Here is a 24,999-nt window from a genome sequence, read left to right on the forward strand (position 1 = left end):
AGTCTACAACTACCAACGGTACTATGATAAGCCAGCAGAACCACAGTAGGAACAAACTCCACCAGAATGTAAATCAGAATTAATTTTTCCGGAGAGCTGAAGAGTTTGACATTATATTGTATATCACTGACACAAAGTTAAACATGAGAAGGCCAATATTCTTGTTTACTCTAAGACTGCACTAAAGGGTATGAAAAAACAAGAAAACCATCAGCAATGGAACAGATTTTTAAGACAAAAACCAATGAACCTTGCATAGCATACTCTAATATAGTGATACCTTATTCTTACATCCATATATGTAACTCAAATATACCTGGAACACTGTAGGTACTATATAAGTATTAATCATGTGATTACATGAAGAGAGTAAATTGTGGCACCAATTTGCTCCTACATACTCCAGTCATCTTCTGGTCTTCCTAGTTCTTTGGAACGTGTCAGTCCTCTACTGTGTAATCAGATTTCTGGTCTGTATGTACCTGCCTTATTTCTCTTATTCTATCTTTCCATGCATCGATGGGATCTCCCTATGAGCATACGTACACATACACACACACACAGAATAAAGCACTACTACAGCTTATTTCACCTATATCAGAGATCAAACTAAAATAGAGAAACACACACTAAAGATTTTAAGATATAGGTATAGATCACCTGAACCATTCTTGAAAGAAGCAAAATATGTGTCTGCCCTACTTTTTATTTATTCCACAAATATATGGTATTCTCCTCAGAGGATAGCAAGGTACCTTAATTGATATCTTAATACTCTCACTCTTCATGTGAGCTCCCGAATAAGAAAGTTAGAAAGTTATTAGTGTCTTTTGCTGAGTCCTGGTTTAAGTATTAAATAGCAACATCATAATTTTTTCAGAATAAAACCCAATTCTGAACATATTCTAATGAAAATCATGAAAATGATCATTTTTCTAAAGCACCTTAAATAGAAGACAAATAATTTCACAGGCCATGCTCTCCTTTAACAGTTATTAATGAAAAATATTTCTTTTCCCATATATGCATTACATATTATGATGAAAAACCACTAGAACATCAAAGAAAAAAAAAGCTGATTTCAAATGCAGTGTGCATAACATGAAAGAACATCAAGACAAATTTAAAACAAAAGACTAAGAATGGTTTGAACATGTCTCTAGGACCAAAGAAACATGCTATTCTGATGCTGGTTAAACTACCAAAGTGCATAATCTTTGGAGGGCTCAGCTTACTCAGCAGTGAAGGGGAGAGTGAAAGAAAAGTATTCCGGACTGTCGAACAGCAAGTTTCTGGGCCTGAATAGTGTAGTATCAATTGGGATGTTGTGTATAAAAGGGACTGGGGATAGAATCAGAATGGAAGCAGTAGCGGTCAGAAACTCTTCCCGTGGTCAAGGAAAGAGATGAGAATGACTTGAACTAGGGTGGTGGCCCTAAAGGGGGAAAGATATCAAAGACTAATGGATAGAATCTGAAAGTATAACCCACAAGGCATCATGATGGAGTTAAATTTTGGGCTGACAGAGATTGGGGAATCAAGGATGATATGCAGGTTTTGCTTTGAGCCACTGAGAGAATAGATGATGGCACCACTTATGGGTCAAGGGGCCACTGGAGGAGACTATCTCGATGAAGATATTTGTTCAAATGATCACTCTGTTGAGAAATGTAAGCTAATGATACAGAATAGCTGCCTAAGAATTTCAGATACAGTTTATATTCAGATACGGTTTACACTAAAATTACATTTGAAATGACCTTAATTTCAAGGCAATAAATTGATGGAATATTTTATTATAAATAGCTCTAATACTTCATTTTCTCTATGTTTAGATCTGTTTAAATTACCAAATTAAAGTAATTTAAAAGACTGATTTATTACTACAAAGCTTCCTGATCCATTCCTTTAAAGTCAGTGCTGACGTGGTTGATTCATGGGAGAAAAAGAAACACCCTGAACTCATCCATGTGTTTGGAGGACAAATTAAATCATCTTTTAAATAGCCCCAGGATGGTTTCAGTCATTAAAGAGCAGAAGGCTAATAAAACAACTGTTCCTACTAAATCGTTTTCTGAGTTTTACAAGTAGATGTTCTCCCTTATATATTTTATTGGCAATATATGTTACCTTTATAGAGAAGCAGCTTTTCTATAGCTCTCAAAAAGGTTAAGAACCTGAGGTGTATTGCAGGCCAATTTCTCTTGTAAATGTTCACTTAAAATAGTTTAAAGAGCTTTTTCTCATGTTGGAGGTGATTGATTGTACTAGGTTTAACTTAAAAATGCACTGTTCAGGGGTGCCTGGGTGGCTCAGTCAGTTAAGCATCTGTCTTCAGCTCAGGTCATGATCTCAGGGTCCTGGGATCAAGCCCTGTGTTGGGCTCCCTGATGGTTCTCCCTCTCCCTTTGCCTCTCCCCTCCACTTGTCCTCTCTCAAATAAATAAATATTTTTAAAATGCACTATTCAGACCTATGTATGTCTGTGTGTATGTGCACATGTGTGGATTTACAATGACTTTTGTCCTAATGAATAGCTTTAAACCCGAATGAAAAAATCCAGAACTTTTTATTAGAAATCACATACGTTAAAGAGAAAGCAATGACTACCAAAGCTTATTTAAAATGGTGACAAACTTTATTATTTAAGAAATCAATGGACTTTGAAAGAAATAAGGAAATAGAAGAGCAGGTTAGCTTCCTGCTCCAAATCACCTTCACTATTTATAGATTTATGTATTTAAGTCCCGTGAATAAAATTAGGGGAGCAGAGTAAGGACAACTGTACAGACGGTTTTGCTTTATTTAACATCTAAAAGATTATGACACATCCCCACATTTTCATTTGACATAAACATTTGGTCATTTACTAGAAGGGGACATGGTTCCCAAACAGATTCCATACTTTTCAAAATATTGTACTACAGGTTAATTAATCTGTGGGGATCAGATCACATTTTGTCATGAATAATAGTTATCTATGTACTAGCTTGTTGCCTGATACTAAATTGTCGATTCCTTGGAAGACTCTACATCTTTATCTTTTTGATGAGTTTGAAGTATAGAGCACTCTTTCTTACATAAAGTTGTCAATCAATAGGTGCTTGATGAATTAAAATGAATTTATACTTCATAAAATAATGACCTTGAGGCAAATAAATTTAAAAAGCTTTTCTAGTGTCTGAAACAAATTACAATGCCAGAATTACAAGTAGGGGCTACAAAATTTCTAAGTTATTAGTGGTGTGGTTAAACGCCCCCCACACACACACACTGGAAAAAAACTCCAAGCCTATCTAGCCACCTGTCCAACATTTGTGCTCTACACAAGCATTCTTTTTTTTTGGACAAATCTATATGCATTCAATTCAGTAGAAGACACATTAGTTAAAATAATACTACTCTATAATAATGATGGAATTTGGATTATCTAAGTAACCAATGTTTAGGTTCTGATAGTAAGTTCTAATTTTAAAAGATTCCATTCCTTCTACGAGATTAGAGTTCTCAAAAATATTATGGCTATTCCGTGCCACTTGATCAATCTAAAGAAAGATCACTTTAAACAAATGAGAACATTCTTTCAAGCACTGGTTACCTCTGACTGCCATATTCCCCACTGGTATATATTAAGATTAAAGTGAAGAAGAAGAGGGGAGTTATCTTTTTTTGTTTTGCAATATTTTTTTTGGCTTAAAATGTATTTCCACTTACTATGAATACACAGATACTATCATTTAATAGAAAATTCATATGAAATATTACTGAAATCTTGCTACAACTAATATTTTAAACAAGCAAATTTACCTAATTATGAAAATTTAAGGTTAATTTCTTTTCTCCTAGCTCCTTAATATTCTCTATTTTGTGATTTATTTTTTCTCATTTTTCACATGCAGTGCTTATATGCTTTGATGGAAGAAAAAGTGGAACTACAATAAATAGCACAGAGAAAATTACATGCAGTTATTTAATTTTTATGTGGGAGCTTAAATCCTATCTTTATATTTATTCATTAAATTTGGAAATCAGTAGGATTTGTACTTACTTCTAGCCTTTTTTAACTTGGTTCCTATACCAAGTTTCTCCAAACACCCAAGTGCTCAAGGATCCCTATTGTTCTAGATTAGTCTTTCTCTACCTCCTGCGATCTATGCTCAGACTCCCAACTACAATATCATAGCCAACTACTGTGTTTTAGGTGACATGAGGTGCATTTACCAAGGCCTTCACCATGTACTCCTGCCGAATGTATAGTATTAATTTTGCAACCATTTTTCCTTTTTTTTTTAATTTTATTATGTTATGTCAGTCACCATACAATACATCATTAGTTTTTGATATGGTGATCCACGATCCATTGTTTTCATATAACACCCAGTGCTCCATGCAGTACGAGCCCTCCTTAATACCCATCACAAGGCTAACCACTCCCCCCTCCCCCCTCCCCTCTAAAACCCTGTTTGTTTCTCAGAGTCCATAGTCTCTCATGGTTCATCTCTCCCTCCAATTCCCGGCCCCCTCATTTTTCCCTTCCTTCTCCTAATGTCCTCCATGCTATTCCTTATGTTCCACAAATAAGTGAAACCATATGATAATTGACTTTCTCTGCTTGACTTAGTTCACTTAGCATACTCTCCTCCAGTCCCATCCATGTTGATGTAAAAGTTGGGTATTCATCCTTTCTGATGGCTGAGTAATATTCCATTGTATATATGGACCACATCTTCTTTATCCATTCATCTGTTGAAGGGCATCTCGGCTCTTTCCACAGTTTGGCTATTGCAGACATTGCTGCTATGAACATTGGGGTGCATATGGCCCTTCTTTTCACTACATCTGTGTCTTTGGGGTAAATGCCCAGGAGTGCAATTGCTGGATCATAGGGTAGCTCTATTTTTTAATTTTTGAGGAACCTCCACACTGTTTTCCAAAGTGGCGGTACCAACTTGCATTCCCACCAACAGCGTAAGAGGGTTCCCCTTTCTCCACAACCTCTCCAACATCAAAACAACATATTGTTGTTTCTTGCCCTGTCCATTGTTGCCATTCTAACTGGTATAAGGTGGTATCTCAGTGTGGTTTGGATTTGGATTTCCCTGATGGCTAATGATGATGAACATTTTTTCATGTGTCTGTTAGCCATTTGTATGTCTTCTTCAGAGAAGTGTCTTTTCATATCTTCTGCCCACTTTTTGACTTGATTATTTGTTTTTTGGGTGTTGAGTTTGAGAAGTTCTTTATAGATCTTGGATACCAGCCCTTTATCTGTAGTGTCCTTTGCAAATATCTTCTCCCATTCTGTGGGTTGCCTCTTTGTTTTGTTGACTGTTTCCTTTGCTGTGCAGAAGCTTTTTATCTTGATGAAGTCCCAAAAGTTCATTGTTGCTTTTGTTTCACTAGCCTTTGGAGATGTAACTTGAAAGAAGTTGCTGTGGGCGATGTCAAAGAGGTTACTGCCTATGTTCTCCTCTAGGATTTGGACGGATTCCTGTCTCACATTGAGGTCTTTCATCCACTTTGAGTTTATCTTTGTGAATGGTGTTAGAGAATGGCCGAGTTTCATTCTTCTGCATGTGGCTGTCCAGTTTTCCCAGCACCATTTATTGAAGAGACTGTCTTTTTTCCATTGCATGTTTTTTCCTGCTTCGTCAAAGATTATTTGACCATAGAGTTGAGGGTCCATATCTGGGTTCTCTATTCTGTTCCATTGGCCTATATGTCTGTTTTTGTGCCAGTACCATGCTGTCTTGGTGATCACACCTTTGTAAGATAGCTTGAAATCGGGCAACGTGATGCCCCCAGCTTTGTTTTTCCTTTTCAACATTTCCTCGGCGATTCGGGATCTTTTCTGATTCCATACAAATTTTAGGATTGTTTGTTCCAGCACTTTGAAAAATGTCATTGGAATTTTGATCGGGATGGCATTGAAGGTATAGATTGCTCTGGGTAGCTTAGACATTTTAACAATGTTTATTCTTCCGATCCATGAGCATGGAATATTTTTCCATCTTTTTGTGTCTTCTTCAATTTCTTTCATGAATGTTTTGTAGTTCCTAGGGTATAGATCCTTTACATCTTTGGTTAGGTTTATTCCGAGGTTATCTTATGGTTTTTGGTGCTATTGTAAATGGAATCGTTTCTCTAATTTCTCTTTCTACAGTTGCGTTGTTAGTGTATAAGAAAGCAACTGATTTCTGTGCATTGATGTTGTATCCTGCCACATTACTGAATTGCTGTATGAGTTCTAGTAATTTGGGGGTGGAGTCTTTTGGATTTTCCACATAAAGAATCATGCCATCTGCGAAAAGAGAGAGTTTGACTTCTTCTTTGCCAATCTGAATACCTTTTATTTCTTTTTGTTGTCTGATTGCTGTTGCTAGGACTTCTAGTACTATGTTGAACAATAGTGGTGAGAGTGGGCATCCTTGATGTGCTCCTGATCTTAAGGGAAAGGCTCTCAGCTTTTCCCCATTGAGGATGATATTTGCTGTGGGTTTTTCATAGATGGATTTTATGAACTTGAGGAATGTTCCCTCTATCCCTATACTCTGAAGAGTTTTAATCAGGAAAGGATGTTGTATTTTGTCAAATGTTTTTTCTGCATCAACGGAGAGGACTATATGGTTCTTCTCCCTCCTCTTATTAATGTGTTCTATCATATTGATGGATTTGCGAATGTTGAACCACCCTTGCATCCCGGGGATAAATCCCACTTGGTCGTGGTGGATGATCCTTTTAATGTATTGTTAGATCCTATTAGCTAGGATTTTGTTGAGGATTTTGGATTCCATATTCATCAGGGATATCGGTCTGAAATTGTCCTTTTTGATGGGGTCTTTGCCTGGTTTGGGGATTAAGGTAATGCTGGCCTCAGAGAATGAGTTTGCAAGTTTTCCTCTCTTTCTATTTTTTGAAACAGCTTCAGTAGAATAGGTATTATTTCATCTTTGAATGTTTGGTAGAATTCCCCAGGGAATCCATCAGGCCCTGGACTCTTGTTTTTTGGGAGGTTTTTGATCACTGCTTCAATCTCATTACTGGTTATTGGCCTATTCAGGTTGTCAGTTTCTTGTTTCAGTCTTGGGAGATTATAGGTTTCCAGGAAGGCCTCCATTTCATCCAGATTGCTCAGTTTATTGGCATATAGTTGGTGATAATAATTTCTAATAATTGTTTCTATTTCCTTGGTGTTAGTCATGATCTCTCCCTTTTCATTCATAATTTTATTAATTTGGGTCCTTTCTCTTTTCTTTTGGATAAGTCTGGCCAGTGGTTTATCAATCTTATTCTTCCAAAGAACCAACTTCTAGTTTCGTTGATCTGATCTACTGTGTTTCTGGTTTCTAATTCATGGATTTCTGCTCTAATTTTAATTATTTCTCTTCTAATGCGTGGCTTAGGCATCGTTTGTTGCTTTTTCTCTAGTTCTTTAAGGTGTAGAGTTAGTTGGTGAATTTGGGATTTTTCTATTTTTTTGAGTGAGGCTTGGATGGCTATGTATTTCCCCCTTAGGACCACCTTTGCAGTATCCCATAGGTTTTGGACCGATGTGTTTTTATTCTCATTGGTTTCCATGAATTGTTTAAGTTCTTCTTTGATTTCCTGGTTGACCCAGACATTCTTGAGCAGAGTGGTCTTTAGCTTCCAATGTGTTTGAATTTCTGCCTAATTTTTTCTTGTGACTGAGTTCCAGTTTTAGAGCATTGTGGTCTGAGAATATGTAGGGAATAATCTCAATCTTTTGGTATCAGTTGAGACCTGACTTGTGACCCAATATATGGTCTATTCTGGAGAAAGTTCCATGTGCGCTCGAGAGAATGAGTATTCTGTTGTTTTAGGGTGGAATGTTCTTTAAAAGTTTTTTTTTTTTTTTTTTTTTTTTTTTTATTTGATAGAGAGAGACACAGCGAGAGAGGGGACACAAGCAGGGGGAGTGGGAGAGGGAGAAGTAGGCTTCCGCCAAGCAGGGAGCCCGATGTGGGGCTCGATCCCAGGACCCTGGGATCATGACCCGAGCTGAAGGCAGACGCTTAACGACTGAGACACCCAGGCTCCCCAAGGGTGGAATGTTCTGTGAATATCTATTGGGTCCATCTGATCCAATGTATCATTCAAAGCTCTTGTTTCCTTGTTGATTTTCTGCTTAGATGATCTGTCCATTGCTGAGAGTGGAGTATTGAGGTCTCCTAGAATTAACATATTGTTGTCAATATGACTCTTTATTTTGGTTAACAGTTGGCTTATGTAGATGGCTGCTCCCATGTTGGGGGCATAGATATTTACAATTGTTAGATCTTCTTGTTGGATAGACCCTTTAAGAATGATATAGTGTCCTTCTGTGTCTCTAATTACAGACTTTAGTTTAAAATCTAATTTGTCTGATATAAGAATTGCTACCCTAGCTTTCTTTTGAGGTCCACTGGCATGGAAGATGGATCTCCATCCCTTCACTTTCAGTCTGGATATATCTTTAGGTTCAAAATGAGTCTCTTGTAGGCAGCATATGGATGGGTCCTGTCTTTTTATCCAATCTGCAACCCTGTGCCGTTTTATGGGAGTGTTTAGGCCAGTGACGTTGAGAGTGATTATTGAAAGATATGAATTAATTGTCATCATGTTGCCTGTGAAGACATTGTTTTTATAGATTGTCCCTGTAAATTTCTGTTGTATATTACTCTTGGGGTCTTTCTCCTTTTATAGAACCCCCCTTAATATTTCTTGCAGGGCCAGCTTAGTGGTCACATATTCTTTCAGTTTCTGCCGGTCGTGGAAGCTCTGCATCTCTCCATCCAGTCTAAATGACAGCCTTGCCGGACAAAGTATTCTTGGCTGCATGTTCTTCTCATTTAGTACCCTGAATACGTCTTTCCAGGCCTTTCTTGCTTGCCAGGTCTCTGTGGATAGGTCTGACGTTATTCTGATGTTCCTCCCTCTGTACGTAAGGAATCTCTTCCCCCTAACTGCCCTTAAGATGGTTTCCTTGGTTCTAAGATTTGCAAGTTTTACTATTACATGCTGGGGTGTTGGTCTGTTTTCCTTGATCTTGGGAGGGGTCCTCTCTGCCTCTAGAACTTGAATGTTTGCTTCATTCCCCAGATTAGGGAAGTTCTCAGCTATGATTTGCTCAAATACATCTTCTAGTCCTCTCTCTCTCTCTACTGCCTCCGGGATTCCAATTATTCTCACTTTGGAACATTTCATGGTATCACTTATTTCTCTGATTCTATTTTCATGGATTCTGAGTTGTTTTTCCCTGGCCTCCTCTTTTCCTTTTTTATCTATTATATTGTCTTCCAGGTCGCTTATTCTCTCTTCTGCCTCAGGTATCCTAGCTGTTAGATTATCTAGATTGGATTGGATCTCATTGATAGCATTTTTAAGTTCTGCCAATTCAGCTTTCATTTCTGCCCTTAGAGACTCTATGTTGCCATTAATTGATTTCTCCATTCTAGCCATTGTCTTCACAATTGCTAGCCTGAATTCCATCTCCGACATCTTGGTTATATCTACATCCATTTGTAAATCTGCAGCATAAGTCATAATCTCTGAGTCTTTTCTGTTTTGGGGGCTCCTCCTCCTAGTCATTCTGTGGATGGGTGTTTGAGGGAATGTATAGAGTCCAAATTATTGACCAGAACCCAAGCAAGATGCACCTGTTTTCTCGGGACCTTAGGGTTGCTGGCCTCTTGTTTTCCCAGCCTGTCTTCTGCGGGAGGGGCCTGCCCTGCTGTTACTCAGGCAACCCTGTTTGGGTAGAGTTGCCCTGCGCACCTGTGGCGGGGGATGGGCTCAGCGGGAATCAGTTTTGGGGGCTTTTGTTCTCTGGTGGCTTTCCCTGGGGGCTTTCCGCGTCTCTTCCATGAGTCAGAGCAGAAGAGACCATTTCCAACCCTCTGCCTCAGAGCAGAGAGACCTCAGTCTGTTCTTCAGTGAGCTCTCCAGACCACACTGTCTCCCATTCTGTCCATGCTGCTATAAACTGCAGCCTCCTTTCCCCGCCGCTACCGGTCTGCGAGTCTGTGCCCCATCCGCAGCGCGCGAGGCTGTCGCTCACTGGTGGTGTAGGATCCCCACAGCCAGGCACCCTCCCGCTGCCGTTTATCCTCCGATATCTGCCGGCAGAATCAGGGCTCCCCGCTTCGTACCTCAAAACCAACCGCCTGCGATATTCTCTTTGTAGAGATCCAGATCTTCTTACATCTCAGGCTGGTTTCGTGGGTGCTCAGAGTGGTCTGGTAGATATCCAGCTCAATTCCGGGGACCAGTTGAAATAGGGTCCCCTACTCCTCTGCCATCTTTCCCCCAACTCCCTTGTAATCATTTTTCAAACTAATCTCTACACCCAATGTGGGGCTCAAACTCATGACCCGAGATTAAGAGTCACATGGTCTACCAACTGAGCCTGCCAGGCACCCCTGGATTGTATTAATTTTAAATAAATTGAAACAGTTCTTGAGATCTCAAAAGATCTGCTTTCCCTGAGGTGTGTATATATTCATTCCACTTGAATGCTTTCACCTACAATGTCTCTACTGATAGAATGTTAATGAAACAGTTTTTTTTTTTTTTTTTAAGATTTATTTTTGAAACAGAGAGAAAGATAAAGAGAACACAAGCCAGGGGGGAGGCAGAGGGAAAGGGAGAAAGAGAATCCCAAGCAGACTCGCACTTAGCACAGAGTCCCAACGGGGCTTGATCTCATGACCCTGAGAAATCAAGACTCAGACACTTCACCAACTGAGCCACCAAGGTGCCCCCAATGAAACAGTTTTTAAAACACTTTTCAAAGGTGTTCACTTACCCAAGTGATTCTCTATAGACCCAAATTCTCAATTAGCCCAAATAAAAAAATCCATGCCAAGAAATGTGCCATCCAGAGAAACTTATACATTCAGAGGTCTAGGTAAAATGCACATTTTTACTTAGTCCTTGTTAAGATAATAACCTTGTCTCTCTTTTTTTTTTGCTAATCCATATTTTAGAGATTCCAATCTAGATAAGAGATATTCACATCATAAGCTGACTGAGCAAATACATGAGAGAGTGAGATGTTTTGGCATACCTTATGTGAAGTCTTTGCCATCTCTTTCTATTTCTGGAATTAACCAAGAGAGACAGTAGAAGGGAATATATTCATAGATGGTTAGTGTTTCCTTTTGATAATTTTAGTGTGACTTGGAAAGGATCCCAAACTTGCAAGATTTGTAAACATCTTTCCACTTTGATTAATTATTTATTCTCTGAGGGAGACATCATGGTAAAAAGAATTCAGTGTCTCTCTCAGGCTGGCTCCAGTTTGTGTGACTTTTGCATTTATTTCCAGTGCATTTGGAATCAATGGATTGATGTCCACCCATTTTAAAACAAACTCAATTAGCCTTATAATAAAGAGAGTAACTTTTAAATCAGTGCAAAGGAAAACCTTTAGGGAAGAGGACAGAAATATTCTGCAGTACAATTATTTTCTGTAGTAGCTATAAACAGGAAATATCAACCCCAACTCACTAGCTAAGGGATGTGGGCAAGTTACTTAAACTCTTCAGTTATAAACAGCCATAGTAATAATGTCTACTCCCTAGGGTTGTTGTGGGAATAAAATTAATTTATACCTATAAAGTGTTAATTGCTATGCTCAGTGCTTAGAAATTTTCAGTAAATATTACACCAGATCACATCGACATTGCTGTATAAATGCTACTCCTAGTTTCAGAAGACAAGAATTTTTCTGAGATTTTTGGGAACCAGTTCAACCACCCACACAATGTTAAATAAAGTTATGGTTGCAGAAGAAAAACTCCTTATATTTTCACAAGTATGCTCATTAGTGTTTTACAAATACTATGACAGTTATAAGAATAAGGTATTATAATTATGAACCAGCCTTCAGGAGACTTGTTGGAAATCTTCAGTAAACTGTGACTGTGTGTGTGTGTGCGTGTGTGTGTGTGTGTAATTCAAAGCGTAGTTCAAGTCTGCTGTGGAGTATTATACTCTGGAGCTTAAGAATGTCAAGGACTACAACCCAGAAATCCGACTGTGAAACTGTAAAAGTGGGAAGGTCACAGGGAGAACAGTAAGATTTTAAATGGGAAATTATTTAATTTACAGAGAGTCAGCATTTATCCTATGGGCAGGCAAGATAATTAGGAAGATCAGCTCTCCCTAATTAAGATAATTTATAGAATAGAAAGGGAAATAACATTTAATTTCTGCAATATTCCAGGCACTTGACATACGTTTTAGCTACTGTTTCTGAAGGCATATTAGAGGCTAAATACTTCTAGGTATTATTTAACTTAATCCTCACAGTAACTGTAATGAGGTAGATAATATTGACTCTACTTTGGACATGAGCAAAACTGAGGCTCAGAACGTTTCCCAGTGCCATTAAACTAATTAAAGACAAAACAGGGGGCGCCTGGCTCAGTTGGTTGGGCAACTGCCTTCAGCTCAGGTTATGATCCCAGGGTCCTGGGATCTAGCCCCAGCCCCGTGTCAGGCTCCCTGCTCAGTGGGGAATGGGGAGTCTGATTGGGATTCTCTCCCTCTGCCCCTCCCCCTGCTCATGTGCTCGCATGCACGCGCTCTCCCCCCCCCGCCAATAAATAAATATCTAAGAAAAAAAATAAATAAAGGCAAAACAGGATTTCAACCCAAGTCTATTTGGCTCTATAAATAAAAGGTTGAAATCAGGGCTGAACTAATAATGTAAACTTGCCTGGAAAAATGACCAGAGAATCTTATTTTCTTAGAATTATGGAGTGAAGATAATTGTGGAGTGTTGTGTCTCTTTTGTTTGCTAGGTAAAACTACTTTTAGACCAGTGGGATAGAGGGGGAGCTATGAAGTGACACACAGGCCTTCATCTTCTGTGACTAGAATGGTATTAAATACTGGTGCGAAATCAAGGCTACAGCTTCTTTATGTCAAGTAGCTCACAGTGACCTAGGATCCTATCCTCACCATATGCACCCCATTTGCGTGAAGGGCACACGTGCATATTTTGGTTGCTTCTGGGCCATCCAATGACCTAAAGATTTCATGCCAGCATATTTCCTGCCTTATATCCTTCTATACAGCTAAGTAAATGCAGTATGAGATTAAATTTTATTGCATCTGTGAGTATAATTACCAGTTTGATCCCCTCACAACTAAAGTGACTTTGCAGGCTACAATGACCGTTATATCCTGTCATTAAAAGTTGTATATCTGGCTGAAATACAGGCTGTTTAGCAAAACTAATCCTAGATAAATGGCTTGTGATAAAAGCCAACCTATTTGTGGCATCAGTATTAGAGACTATGAAGTTAACTAAAGCCATTCGCTTCTTTTAAATAGATTCATAGGATCACAAACTTACATTCTAAAAAAAAATATTTTACTGCCATTTAAATTTTTTTTTTCTTTTCTTTCATTATCCTTTAGTTAATATTGAAAATTCCTCTGGAATAAGAGGCTCTATCGGCTTTATCAGCTGTGCCAGTGAAAGAAATAGGTACTGGTTGAAAAGGGATCATCAAGGCCCTGATGACAAGGCACAATGATATTAGTTAGGATCAAAGGGAGAAAGGAAAAGAAAAAAGGAAAAATAAATAAAAGGATGAAGAGTCAAGGACCACCTCCACACAGAGGTTGTCCTTAGACGACCCTTTGGTGGCATCGGTGCTTGAGAGAGAGCACCATTCCATCACAAAGACATCTGTGAAGTAATAAACAGAAGAAGGGATAAATGGAGAAAGAGAGAGAGCTGTGCGGACAGGAGATAAGGCAAGCCCCTTAATCCTAAAGAGAAGGTTTTGGTAGCCAGTCTTAGGTGACAGCAGGCTATTTCTATTTTATCTGGTGGATGAACCACTTCTCATTAATGACAGGGCTGTTGGCAATAAGCAATGCTCCAGTAAGTGAAGATTTGAACAGCAGACTTAGTCACCTCTTCAGGAAGAAAAGGCTAGAGGTCTGAACAAACTGGGACGACAGATTCGGATTTTATCCTCTTACAAGGCGTACCTCATGGAAACAACTATTCTATTGCAGCTATTATTACCGTGGCTATATGATGGTCTCACCTGATGAGTTCTTAAACATTGCTGGTGTCATGGGCTCACCAGAGACCAATGAAATCAGAATCTCTGCTCCAACCCCAGTGTTTTCATAAACCACCCCACAAGACTTTATTGGGCACTCCTGTTGGAAATAACATGGACTCGGAGAAGAGATAAACCTGAACTTGATTCCAGCTCATCTCTCTGTTGATTATGTGATCTTGGGTTTACGAAAGCTTCCTAAGACTTAGTTTTCCCATAAGGATTAACTGCCCTGGAATTACTGTTTAAAAAAAAAAAAAAAAAAAGAAGGATAAAGTATGTGAGGCTCTGAGAACATGGTTGCCCTACTTAAATTTTAGTTATATTTTACCAAAAGGAATTTTACATATTTGAGTTTACATCACTGGTGATAAATTAGAAAACCCCTCTTAAGGGGTGACTGTGCTTCGGTCTGAGGCAAGTTTATTCAGCAATACTGGAAAAGTAACTCACGAGAATGATACTACAGAACAATTGATTATTTCTAAAAAGTAAAAACACTGGGTTTCGACCACATATTATATTTTAATAATACATAACATTCCCAAGCACTTAATAGCTGTAACAATTTGCTCATCTCTCAAGTGGACAGCATATGACCCACTAACCCCACAAATTTGCCATAAGACAATAAATCTAAAAGTATGCTATTATTTTAATTATTAGTTTAATTATTTTTAAATATAATCATAAGACTACTATAAAGCTTCTGGTCTCTTCTACAAGGATAACCATCCTGTTACAAGAATTAAGTGGCATCAACTAAGACCCCAAATCATTATTATTTTACCCAAATATTTTTACTAAAGTAATACATTTTCATCTTCTGTTTCATATTCCAGCTATTAAGTGGCCCATGTATTTCTATATAAGAAATTACTTAATTGGGAAATACATGTATCAACCTGATAATCTCTTTTCCTCATACTGAGTTTTATTTTTTAATTTTTTTTATTTTTTTTAAGATTTTATTTATTTATTTGAGAGAGAGAGAGAGCACATGAGAAGGGGGAGGGTCAGAGGGAGAAGCAGACTCCCTGCTGAGCAGGGAGCCCGATGCGGGACTCGATCCAGGGACTCCAGGATCATGACCTGAGCCGAAGGCAGTCGCTTAACCAACTGAGCCACCCAGGCGCCCCCTCATACTGAGTTTTAAGGCTTTCAGATACTCATTTGCAAGTTCTGGGATATCTTCTACAATTTTTTTTAATCAAACACAGTTAATTCTACTTTGAAAACAGTGAAATGAATCAAAATGTTCCAGCCATAAGCAACATATGTTTTACTTTCAAACATCATCACTGATTCAATAAAAACCTCAGAAATTTTGAAACTATTTATGCCATTTTATCCTCATTTTCTGTTATTAAATACTTAAAATGCTTTTGATTAAGGCTACACTCCTCTGTGACACATAAGAAACACAGATATCAATTATGGAACACTTACTAATATCTCATTTAATACTTCAGAGCTGAGTTTGATTAAAATCAGTAACAAAGGAGTAACAAATTATTTTTCTAATACATTTTCCTTAACAGTCTCATGGACTCCTAGTGATGATATACCTAGGAACACCATTCACAAAAATCTATTACATGTCATTCAGCATTGGAATATGGTAGATGCATTTCCCAGCTGTTTCAACAATTTATAGATGTCCTATCAGTCATTCAACATAATTTATTGTGACTGTATAGGCCTAAGATGTTATGTTTCCCCCACTTAGATAGAAGACATCCAGGTAAAATAACTGAAAAGAAATTCCCAGTTATCTAGGAAAGGATTACACTCAAATGCTTCTGAATAAATTTGATATAAAAACTCATACACAATGCAAACTTAAATCACATGTTAGATTATACTTCATTATTTAAATTCCACAATCAAGTGAGAAACTACATTACTTAACTATAACAATGAATAATATTCATTTTAAAAAATCAACTCCTATGAGAGAAAAAATATAAATCAGCTGTTTCCCACAAAGTCAAAATTGGAATAAAAGGACATGAAAGATTAGTACAAGATGCTAAATGATCCGGTATAAAGGGTAAATTCAGGCCATGTACACACACATGTATTGTTTTTAATGTTTTGGAGGTCTCCATAGTGTTTAAGTGGGTGAATTTGGGACAGTTATATCCAATTATTTCAGTCATCCAAATGACTGAAATGAATCAACAGAAGAAAAAGCACATCAATTTATTACTGATTTGTTCAAATTGTCCTGAAAATATTCAGTGTTCTATGCTATCTGAACTGAGAATAATATAGAAGAGAGTGCATCAAAAAGAGACACTAAATTCACATTTTCTCTCTCTCTCTCTCTCTCTCCACCCCACCCCCCACCATGCCACTGTTAACTTTTCAGGCTACTGGAAATGTTAACATATTTATTTGTTTTGGATTTCTGTTGTGACAAGCAATTTAAAAGATCTCCATCAGGAAATAAAAGATTCCAACAGTAATATCTTAATGTAACTATAATCAACTGTATCACAAGGCTAATATAATATCTGTATCCTCATTTTTATGTTAATATAATATTCATATACTATTAGTGATGACCTTTTACCCATGTACAAAGTTTTCATTTACTTATTTTGCTATGTATTACTTTCATACACAAAGTACTGCCTCATTGTCCCTTAAAGATTTTTTTTTTCTACAGTAGCAGTGATAAAACTAAGAATGCCTCCAGATACCCTGGTAAAGTCATCTTCAACTGAAACACATTAAAGTATATTAAAGTGGCACTGGATAGTCAAGGCTAGTTATGTAATGTGTCTGCCCATGGAAAAGACATGTTGTACCAAAAAAAAGTAAGGTCCAGGGTAAAACCTAAAAACAGTCAAGGATATACTAATAAGTAGCCTTACTCTGATGATATGCAGGCTAAGAATATGTTAATCACATTTCTCGGGACTTGTGCATTGGCCTTCAGTTTTCCTAAAGCCTCATTAGATACCGATGCTAGTCTTTGTTCTAAGCAATGCTAATGAAAGTATACATTTAAATTATTTAACAGTGTTTCCAAAATTCCTTTGCTAAAAGGTTGTGCTCAATATACATTATGTAAATGAGATGGCAACACTAAATTTACTAATGTACCCCATTCCTTTGCTAATACAACACCATTTCTAATTTGCTCATTCCAATGGCAATCCACTGAAGTTCAAAATTAAAGAAATATTTTCATTATTATTACATTTAACACAATTAAATGATATAATTTGATTTTAATGATCAAATTTTAATGTTTCTTTAAAAAAGAAATCCTGGAAAAAGTGGTCTCCTGCTGACATAATAGGAACATTATTTTGCTATTATCATATCTGCATAAGCAGAAGATGATACTTTCCATTTTCCATAACAGAATAACTAGACTAAAAAAATGTTCTTCCAAGACACTCAGGATTTAGTCTTAGATAGTAACAACTTGTAATATCTCTAAAGACTCTCTCCCAGAGATAATGATATAAATCAATTTTAGAAAGGCACAGAGTAACATATATCTTGTACAGGTTACTTTGTTATCAAAAAGGCAATGGCCATTTTTATTCCCATGTACTACTAAAATACTTTTTTTTTAATATATGGGAAAAGGAACATTTTACACCACAGAGAGTTTGGTTCTAAAGAATCTGAGATACTTACAATAAAAATTTCTAGGTGAAATCATATACATAGGGAACACAAATATATTCCAATCTCATTACATTTTCTGGGATAAAAAGGTATTCTAGAGTGGGTTCTGGAAAATCAGTCTAAATGATATGAAATGAGTATGCATGTCCATAAAAAGTTCTGGTTATTTAAGTTAACAACACCCTTCTGAGGTGATACGGTCTTCCTCTTTCAGTTTTAACTTAGTATACACTACTTACTAATATTTCTTGCTGTTAGGGAATCAAAAAACACTGCTTGCTCAAACAACAGATAAATAAGAGGCCTTAAAAGCATTCTTCTCTTTTATGGCAAATGCCACCTATTTTCCCTTGAATTTTTTAAAGGCTAATAAACTGCATGGATACAAAGTTAAGTCTGAAACCATTCATTTCAAGAGTATAACTTTGCACAAGGCAGAGCTTATTCTGGGAAAAGTAGACTCTAAAAACAACTGAAGAGGGATGCAGGGATTAGCCAAGCAGAAAATACAATCTGTGTCACCACCCTCACGAAGTTAAAATGAAGTGAATTAAAACCAAACTAATTGGCTTGTAAATGTCATTTTGAGGTTACAGATATTTCTTGCAAGCCATAGTGTTCCTCAAATTTGACTCTCATCATTCATTGTCTTTCATTCTAAAGTTACCCTGGTAAACAAGTGAGGGCATTTCCACATTATACTGCATATCCCAAATGGAAACAATTTACAACAGTAACATGCAAAAGATATCTAGAACCAGCACAATTTTTATCCCCGATTTTTTTTTATTCCTTTAAAAAGATTAGCTTCACTTTGTTATTCACATGAAAAAGCTGACAAAGCATTCTCTTAATGCAGAGAGTGCTGTGTGGATTGGCAAACAAACTAATTTCTTGAAACTCAGGGAAGCAAACAGTAATTGTGGGTATATAAAACCCACAATGCAAGTAGTAAGCATGTCTTATAGGGAAATCGTGACAGAAAATGAATCGCCTGATTCACAACAGGATATATTTTGAAGGAGACAAACCTTTTGTATCTATGAGCATAAAGACACATAAATTATTAAATAATTTTACCCTAGTAGTACTTATTTTTGCATATGTTAACATTTAAACACAGCAGAAACAGCTCCTGGAATTGCTTATGGTAATGCTTACTGCTACTCATTTTAAAAGGCAATTCCTCTTAAAACCAAACCTCAGGACTCAAAACACCAGTTAAAGCCAAACAAAGCGTACCAAAGTCAATATATGCAAGACATGAAAACCTCCAAATTATATTTCAATGACTTTTTAATTTATAAATCAGCCCAGTTAGCAAAGCATACGTTTAAAATTCTAAAAACATTTTTTGGCAGGTATTTCTTAAGCCAAACATAACTTCAAGCCCCCCAAAATAAAAATCTCCCCAAACATAAAGCAAAATGTTTTACTAACCTCCTAAAAAGCATATTAGATATGAAATGAAAATCGCTGTGGGAGAATAGCTGACATCATCATGCATAAGCTAAAGAACGAATACCCGGTTAAATAAAAATATGAACATCTCAAAGGTAATTACCATACAAGGCATGAAAGAAGTCCATGAATCTCCCATGTTAGATACACTGAAGAAAGTGTTCTAAGTCTTAAACTCTTAGAAATGCTATTATTTTGTGACTAATGAATTAGTGAATAAAAATCCTTATGATTTAGTTTAATATCTTTTTTCTTTCAATTATCATTGTTATCATCTCCAGAAAAATTCTGAACAATTTCTAGATGCATATTTGGGTATTTCCTTAACACAATGGCAGGAACTGACATATACCTAAAAATATAATGTAAGATTTATGTTGAATCCTCATCCTACTGAGAGCCATAAATAAACTGTAATAAACCATTTTAGGAGACAGAATGCTCTTTGAATTAGAAAGGAGCCCATGAACAGAAAGGGTTTTCAGATCGAAGACTTTATTGGCAAAATGAAACCATAACCAGTGGTTTGCTCTCTATTAATCAGCTTGTATTTCATTTTATATTTGGTTGATTTTGAATTATTTGAGATATTATAATGGTCTACAGGATGTACATTTCAACATATACTGTCCATTTAGGAAAATGTATGGAATTGGGTATATCAGGCTATTTGATACTATAAAATACATCATTCATGTAACTGCCCTTTCCTGACTACAGGCTTATCAATCTATTTTCTGATTATGATGTGGATACCTATTTGGTGTCCCTATTTCACTGATTCAAAGGAAAACTTAAGAACAAAAGCCATTTTAGCCATTTTATCACTTAACAAGAAAAAGATCTATTTTAAACCTACTCTTACTATTTTATGAAGGATAGGACACACACAAGAATAACTAGAGCATATATCCCAGATATTGGGAACTGTTTACCATGTATAGGTTTAATGAAAAACAAAACACTATTAGCAGGCTTATCCTTCAAATCCATACACTGTAGCTCTTATCCTTAAGGGTTAGAGTTCATATTTTCATTACATCTGCCTTTCTCTACCTCAATGGAGTATGAAAAAACATGTAAATCAGTATGGGAGTCAAAAGTGAGGTAACCCTCCCCCATCCTGCAAAACAAGGAAATATGACTGATACAATTTCTTCCTTAGAGCTAAACCGGGGAAGGAGGGATGCTAATCATTTATTGAAGCAACACAAAGAGTTTACAGGAGTCAGTGCCAAATTATGCATTATTTAAAGCAGAAGAAACATTGCTAATGAACTTAATCTGATTTCAACCTCACAAACACATTTGTGCTATTATAATTTTCCTTCCCAAGTATATGTGCCTACCAAGAGCAATGTATCAGTCAGTTACATGTGAGTATTCTGGTTCTTGTCATAGCTAAATATCTCATTTAAAATGACTGAATTTTCATTTTGATTGATATATCCTCTTTTGAGCTTAAAATTATGCACCCCCCCCCAATGCCACCATATGGATCTGCTGTCAACAAGATGAGGTAATCAGGTCTGTAACAGAGGATTAGATTCTAGTGGATGATAAATTCACCACTGAAAGAATATCCTCGGAGTTATTTCTGAGCTTTTCCTGATGAGACCCTATTACCACCACTTGATCTCCTTAGTTGGACTGATTCACTATTCCAAAGACCATTTAATTACATAACCCTACCCAAATATCAGCTCCACAGACACTGCTTCTCCAAACTGTAGTTTTAGAATATGGGAAAGCCTCAAGAAAGTGAGAACAGAGTCTGCAACTTCAAACAAGTCGGCAAACAAAAAAAGTGCCTCATAGCTTAGAAGAAAAGCAGAGGTCAAGAATCATTATCCCTCTAATCCATGTGTCTGGAAAGTATGACTATGTAGCACCAGAGATAATGATGAAATTTACTTAAGTGTAATATAATAAAAATATAAATACAGTACTGCCTGTCAACTGAAGAAGCAGAAAATGAATAACCGTCCAATGGAGGACTTCCCCCAGAGTGACAAATTATAACAGAAGCAGTGCCAGGAATAGATTTCCTGATTTAAAGAGTAAACCATGTTGCCTTTTATAGAGTATATGAATGAAATTGGCAAGAGTAGCTAATTAATTATAGCTGATTAGTCTATCAAATCTCTTGGTAGAATAAGCAAAACATGAACTTTTTATAACTATTTGGAGTCAATGTACTTCAAATGTAATATCCTTCATCCATGAGACATATACATTCTAAAGGCTTGGGATTTTTTCTCAAGTTTTACACTTCAGTTTTAGATAATGGTACTTTGAGAGCTAAAATCATATAAGATAATTCATAATACGTTGCAAGAAGAACATTTTAAATACACTCAGGATATAGAAAAAACATATAATGCATAATTTCTCTTTTGTACTTAGTTTGTGGAAATGTTAAATCTGAGACGATAAATATTAAATTATACTAAAAACTGTGGTAGTCCAGAAATGTACCAACCTTCAGGATCAAGCAGTTTCTCTATGCCTAATTGATATTTGGCAATGTTGAATGCATGTTCCAGTCGCTGTGTGGCTGACTGCTGGCAAACCACACTATTCCAATCAAACAGGTCTGGCCTGAAATACACACACATAAAGACCAAATATAAATCAACTTACAATGTTTCATGAGATTCACTTCATTTCTGATTTTTAATTGACAACCCATGCCCATATCCTCAAGAATTGAGTGCTACTCTTCATAACCCCTCAATAACGCTTTCCATTTAACAAGTCACAATTTTACTTGAAAATCCTGAAGAAAACAAAGGAGAATTTATTCTCCCTTGCCAAGTAACAAAAATATATTGATGTCATCCAGTGTCAGAAATTTGAATGCCAACCATTTGCTGGTAACTTCCAATTTCATAAGCCTAGCCCAGACCTCTTCCCTGAACTCCAGACTTTAGATTTATCTGCTTATTCAGTATCTCCACTTAGAGTCATCACAAGACTCAGGTGTCCAAAACGAGCTTCTGGTACTCATCTCCATCCTACTCCCCCAACCCACCTACTTCTCTTATAGCTCTCCTTTCCTCAATAATCAAGGACAAGTTCAAACTTGCAGTGGCTCAGACAGAAATCTTAAGAGTCTAATTTGATGACTCTCACTCTCATACAACACTTAGTTGGAAATATATCCAGAATTTGACCACTTCTCATTACCCTTGCAGCCATCACCTCCACCCAAACCACCATTTTACCTTGTGTGGATTATTTATTGCATTAACTTTCTAACTGCTCCCCTACTCCCACTCTTGCCCTTGTTAATCTATTCTTGGCAAAGCTGCCAGAGTGATCTGTTAAAATGTTTCATCATAAACTTCTTCTCAAATCCCTGCTACCAGGGAGTAAAATTCATTGATTTAACTGTGACCTACAAGGCCCTACATGGTCTGGCTCCCTGTTAACCATCTGATTTGATTCCTTGACTCTCTCCTCCTATTCTTCAAACAGGCTAAGTAGCTTCTGTATTTGCATGTGCTGCTCTCTGACTGGAATTCTCTTCCCCCAGACATGGACATGGCTCACTCCTCCACATCCTTTGTGTCTTTCCTCAAAAGTTGCATTATTGGTGAGTCCTTCCTTGCCCTCTCCCCATCTAAAATTGCACACTCCCAAATCAAACTTAAACATACTCACTTCTTATCCCTTTCTTTCTCATCACCACTTACTATTATTTAATATTTTATATATTTAATTAATCTTGTCTATTTATCTGTTTCCCCCACTAGAATGCAGAATATACAATTTTTTTTCACCAGTTTTGTTCACTTTTAGAAACCCAGCCTGACACATAGGAGATAGTCCATAAATATTTGTTGACTAAATATGTGTTGAATCGATAAATTTTGTTGACATGCAACCAGAGACTAGATGAGAACATACTATATGAATATCATTTTACTTGATAATAGAGAAAACATGAAGAAGCATAAGAGGGAGTTCTTATCCTATATGGACTTAAAATTTAATAAGGAAAAAATGCACACATCTTAAGTTAAAATAAATTCTAAATGTAAAAAATACAGATAATAAGATAGAATGTTTTCTAAAATCTGAAGAGGTCAAGAAACATTTTTTTGAGGCTTAAGGTGGTTTGGGTTTAGATTCAAGAAGTTTTTGAGAAGGTAATTCTGAGTTGTGTGGATATTGAAAAATCACCAAAGTTCTTATGGAAGAAAAAAGCAGAATGTGCTCAGTCAATCAGACCTCACAGGCCTCGCTCCATTGAGAGATTTTCAGTATCAAGAAGGGGTGGGAGATAGCGTTCCTAGGAAGGGGAACTGGGATGAGTTTGTGAAAGCCTTGCCTGTATAAGGAATTACAATTCACCCCAACAAGACTGGAAACCATTAGTCCAGTGGTTCTTTGCCTTTTGCCTTTTCTGGAACACAGATACCTTTGAGAATCTGATGAGCACTATAAAACTTGTATCCATACACAAACCTGTCCATATCTTTACACATAACTTACGTAGAATTTTAGGACAACTGGGTCTGTCAATGGACACCTGTTTAAGAACTCATGCTCTGCAAGCAAGGAAATTATAAGGATGGTCTTAACTGTTGTTTTCAAAAACCACAACTGAAAATAAAGGTACAACTTGCTCATTTGACTCTCATTTCCTTTTCTTTACTTGATGCTACCCTGATTAATTTACCAGAATTTTGTCTGCTTCTTAGGAAGTCTAATGTGCCCTCTATACTCCAAGTTACCCAAAAGAGCTAACGATATTTTAGAACCTAAAATAAGTTGGGAGCTGACTCTAGTACTGGAAAGACTATAAGAAATACAAATTAAATTCTAAACTATTTGGGGAAGTTTTAACTTCACTATGCAACCTCTGCCCTACCTTCTTTTCTACATCCCTCAGCAAGGGAAGCAGGAAAGAATATAGGTGGGAGAGTGTGGGAAACTAGCTTTCTCACCTGCAGTACAATCAACAAGGTTAAATAAGGAGGATGAAAAAGAATACAGTTGCTTCCTCATTCTAACCCTTTTCCCTTCATCCCCTTCTCCTCTTGGCCACGAGCTAATCACCTGGGTGAGGAGCTGTCTGAGTCATGTTATCTATTTGAGCTTCAGTGTTTTCATTTAAAAAAGAAGGAAATGTACTAAATGGCCTTTGAGGTTTCCTCTAACATTAAAATGGTTTTAAGTCATTAAAATTCATCATTAATTAACATTTTAAACAACTATGATTTCCAAATGCATAAAGAATTTTAAGACTAACCAACTGCAGAAGAAAGCTACATACCTTCCCATGCTAACCCAAACCTGAACCCATAAATAGGAACCTGCAACCAAAGTTCACCAGTCTTTTGAGGAAACAGACAAATTGAATAAGACAACATAGCCTAGTAGATAAGCAGAGTCCTCTATAAATTCAAATCCTGGCTGTACCACATATTAGCCAAATGGTCTTAGGTAAATAATGCACCCTTTCTGTGCCTCAGTTTCCCAATATGTGCAATGGGACTAATTATAGTGTCTATGTCATGAGAAACAGGTGGGCTATTTTAATTAGAAAAGTGGCTACAAAATAACATTAACTTAATAAACATCAACTTTCATTACTGTGTTCTAAGGTTAATTATATTTATGAAATAACTAATGCATTTTCAATGTATAGACTCATGTCAAAAACACCTATAACCTACATATATAAATGTTACAGACACTGTTGATGCAAGAATAATACTATAAGACAGGAGGGTGGTGGGTGGGATGGGTGAAGGGGAATGAGAGATAGAGGCTTCCAGTCATGTAATGA

General features: G+C 36.8%; 1 protein-coding gene across 7 annotated transcripts in view; it reads right to left on the reverse strand.

Moving 5' to 3' along the window:
* DMD (dystrophin) overlaps positions 1 to 24,999 on the reverse strand; it is a 1,717,438-nt gene that overhangs the window by 1,648,835 nt on the left and 43,604 nt on the right. For all 7 annotated transcript variants that reach the window (XM_035001266.1, XM_035001277.1, XM_035001248.1 and 4 more), the window contains one exon: positions 21,682 to 21,800. In XM_035001266.1, the coding sequence (XP_034857157.1) occupies positions 21,682 to 21,800 (119 nt within the window). The remainder of the gene's footprint in view (positions 1 to 21,681; positions 21,801 to 24,999) is intronic.

Source organism: Mirounga leonina, unplaced genomic scaffold, assembly GCF_011800145.1.
Source record: "Mirounga leonina isolate KUSES-001 unplaced genomic scaffold, KU_Mleo_1.0 Mir_101595, whole genome shotgun sequence".
In the NCBI taxonomy this organism is placed as follows: Eukaryota; Metazoa; Chordata; class Mammalia; order Carnivora; family Phocidae; genus Mirounga; species Mirounga leonina.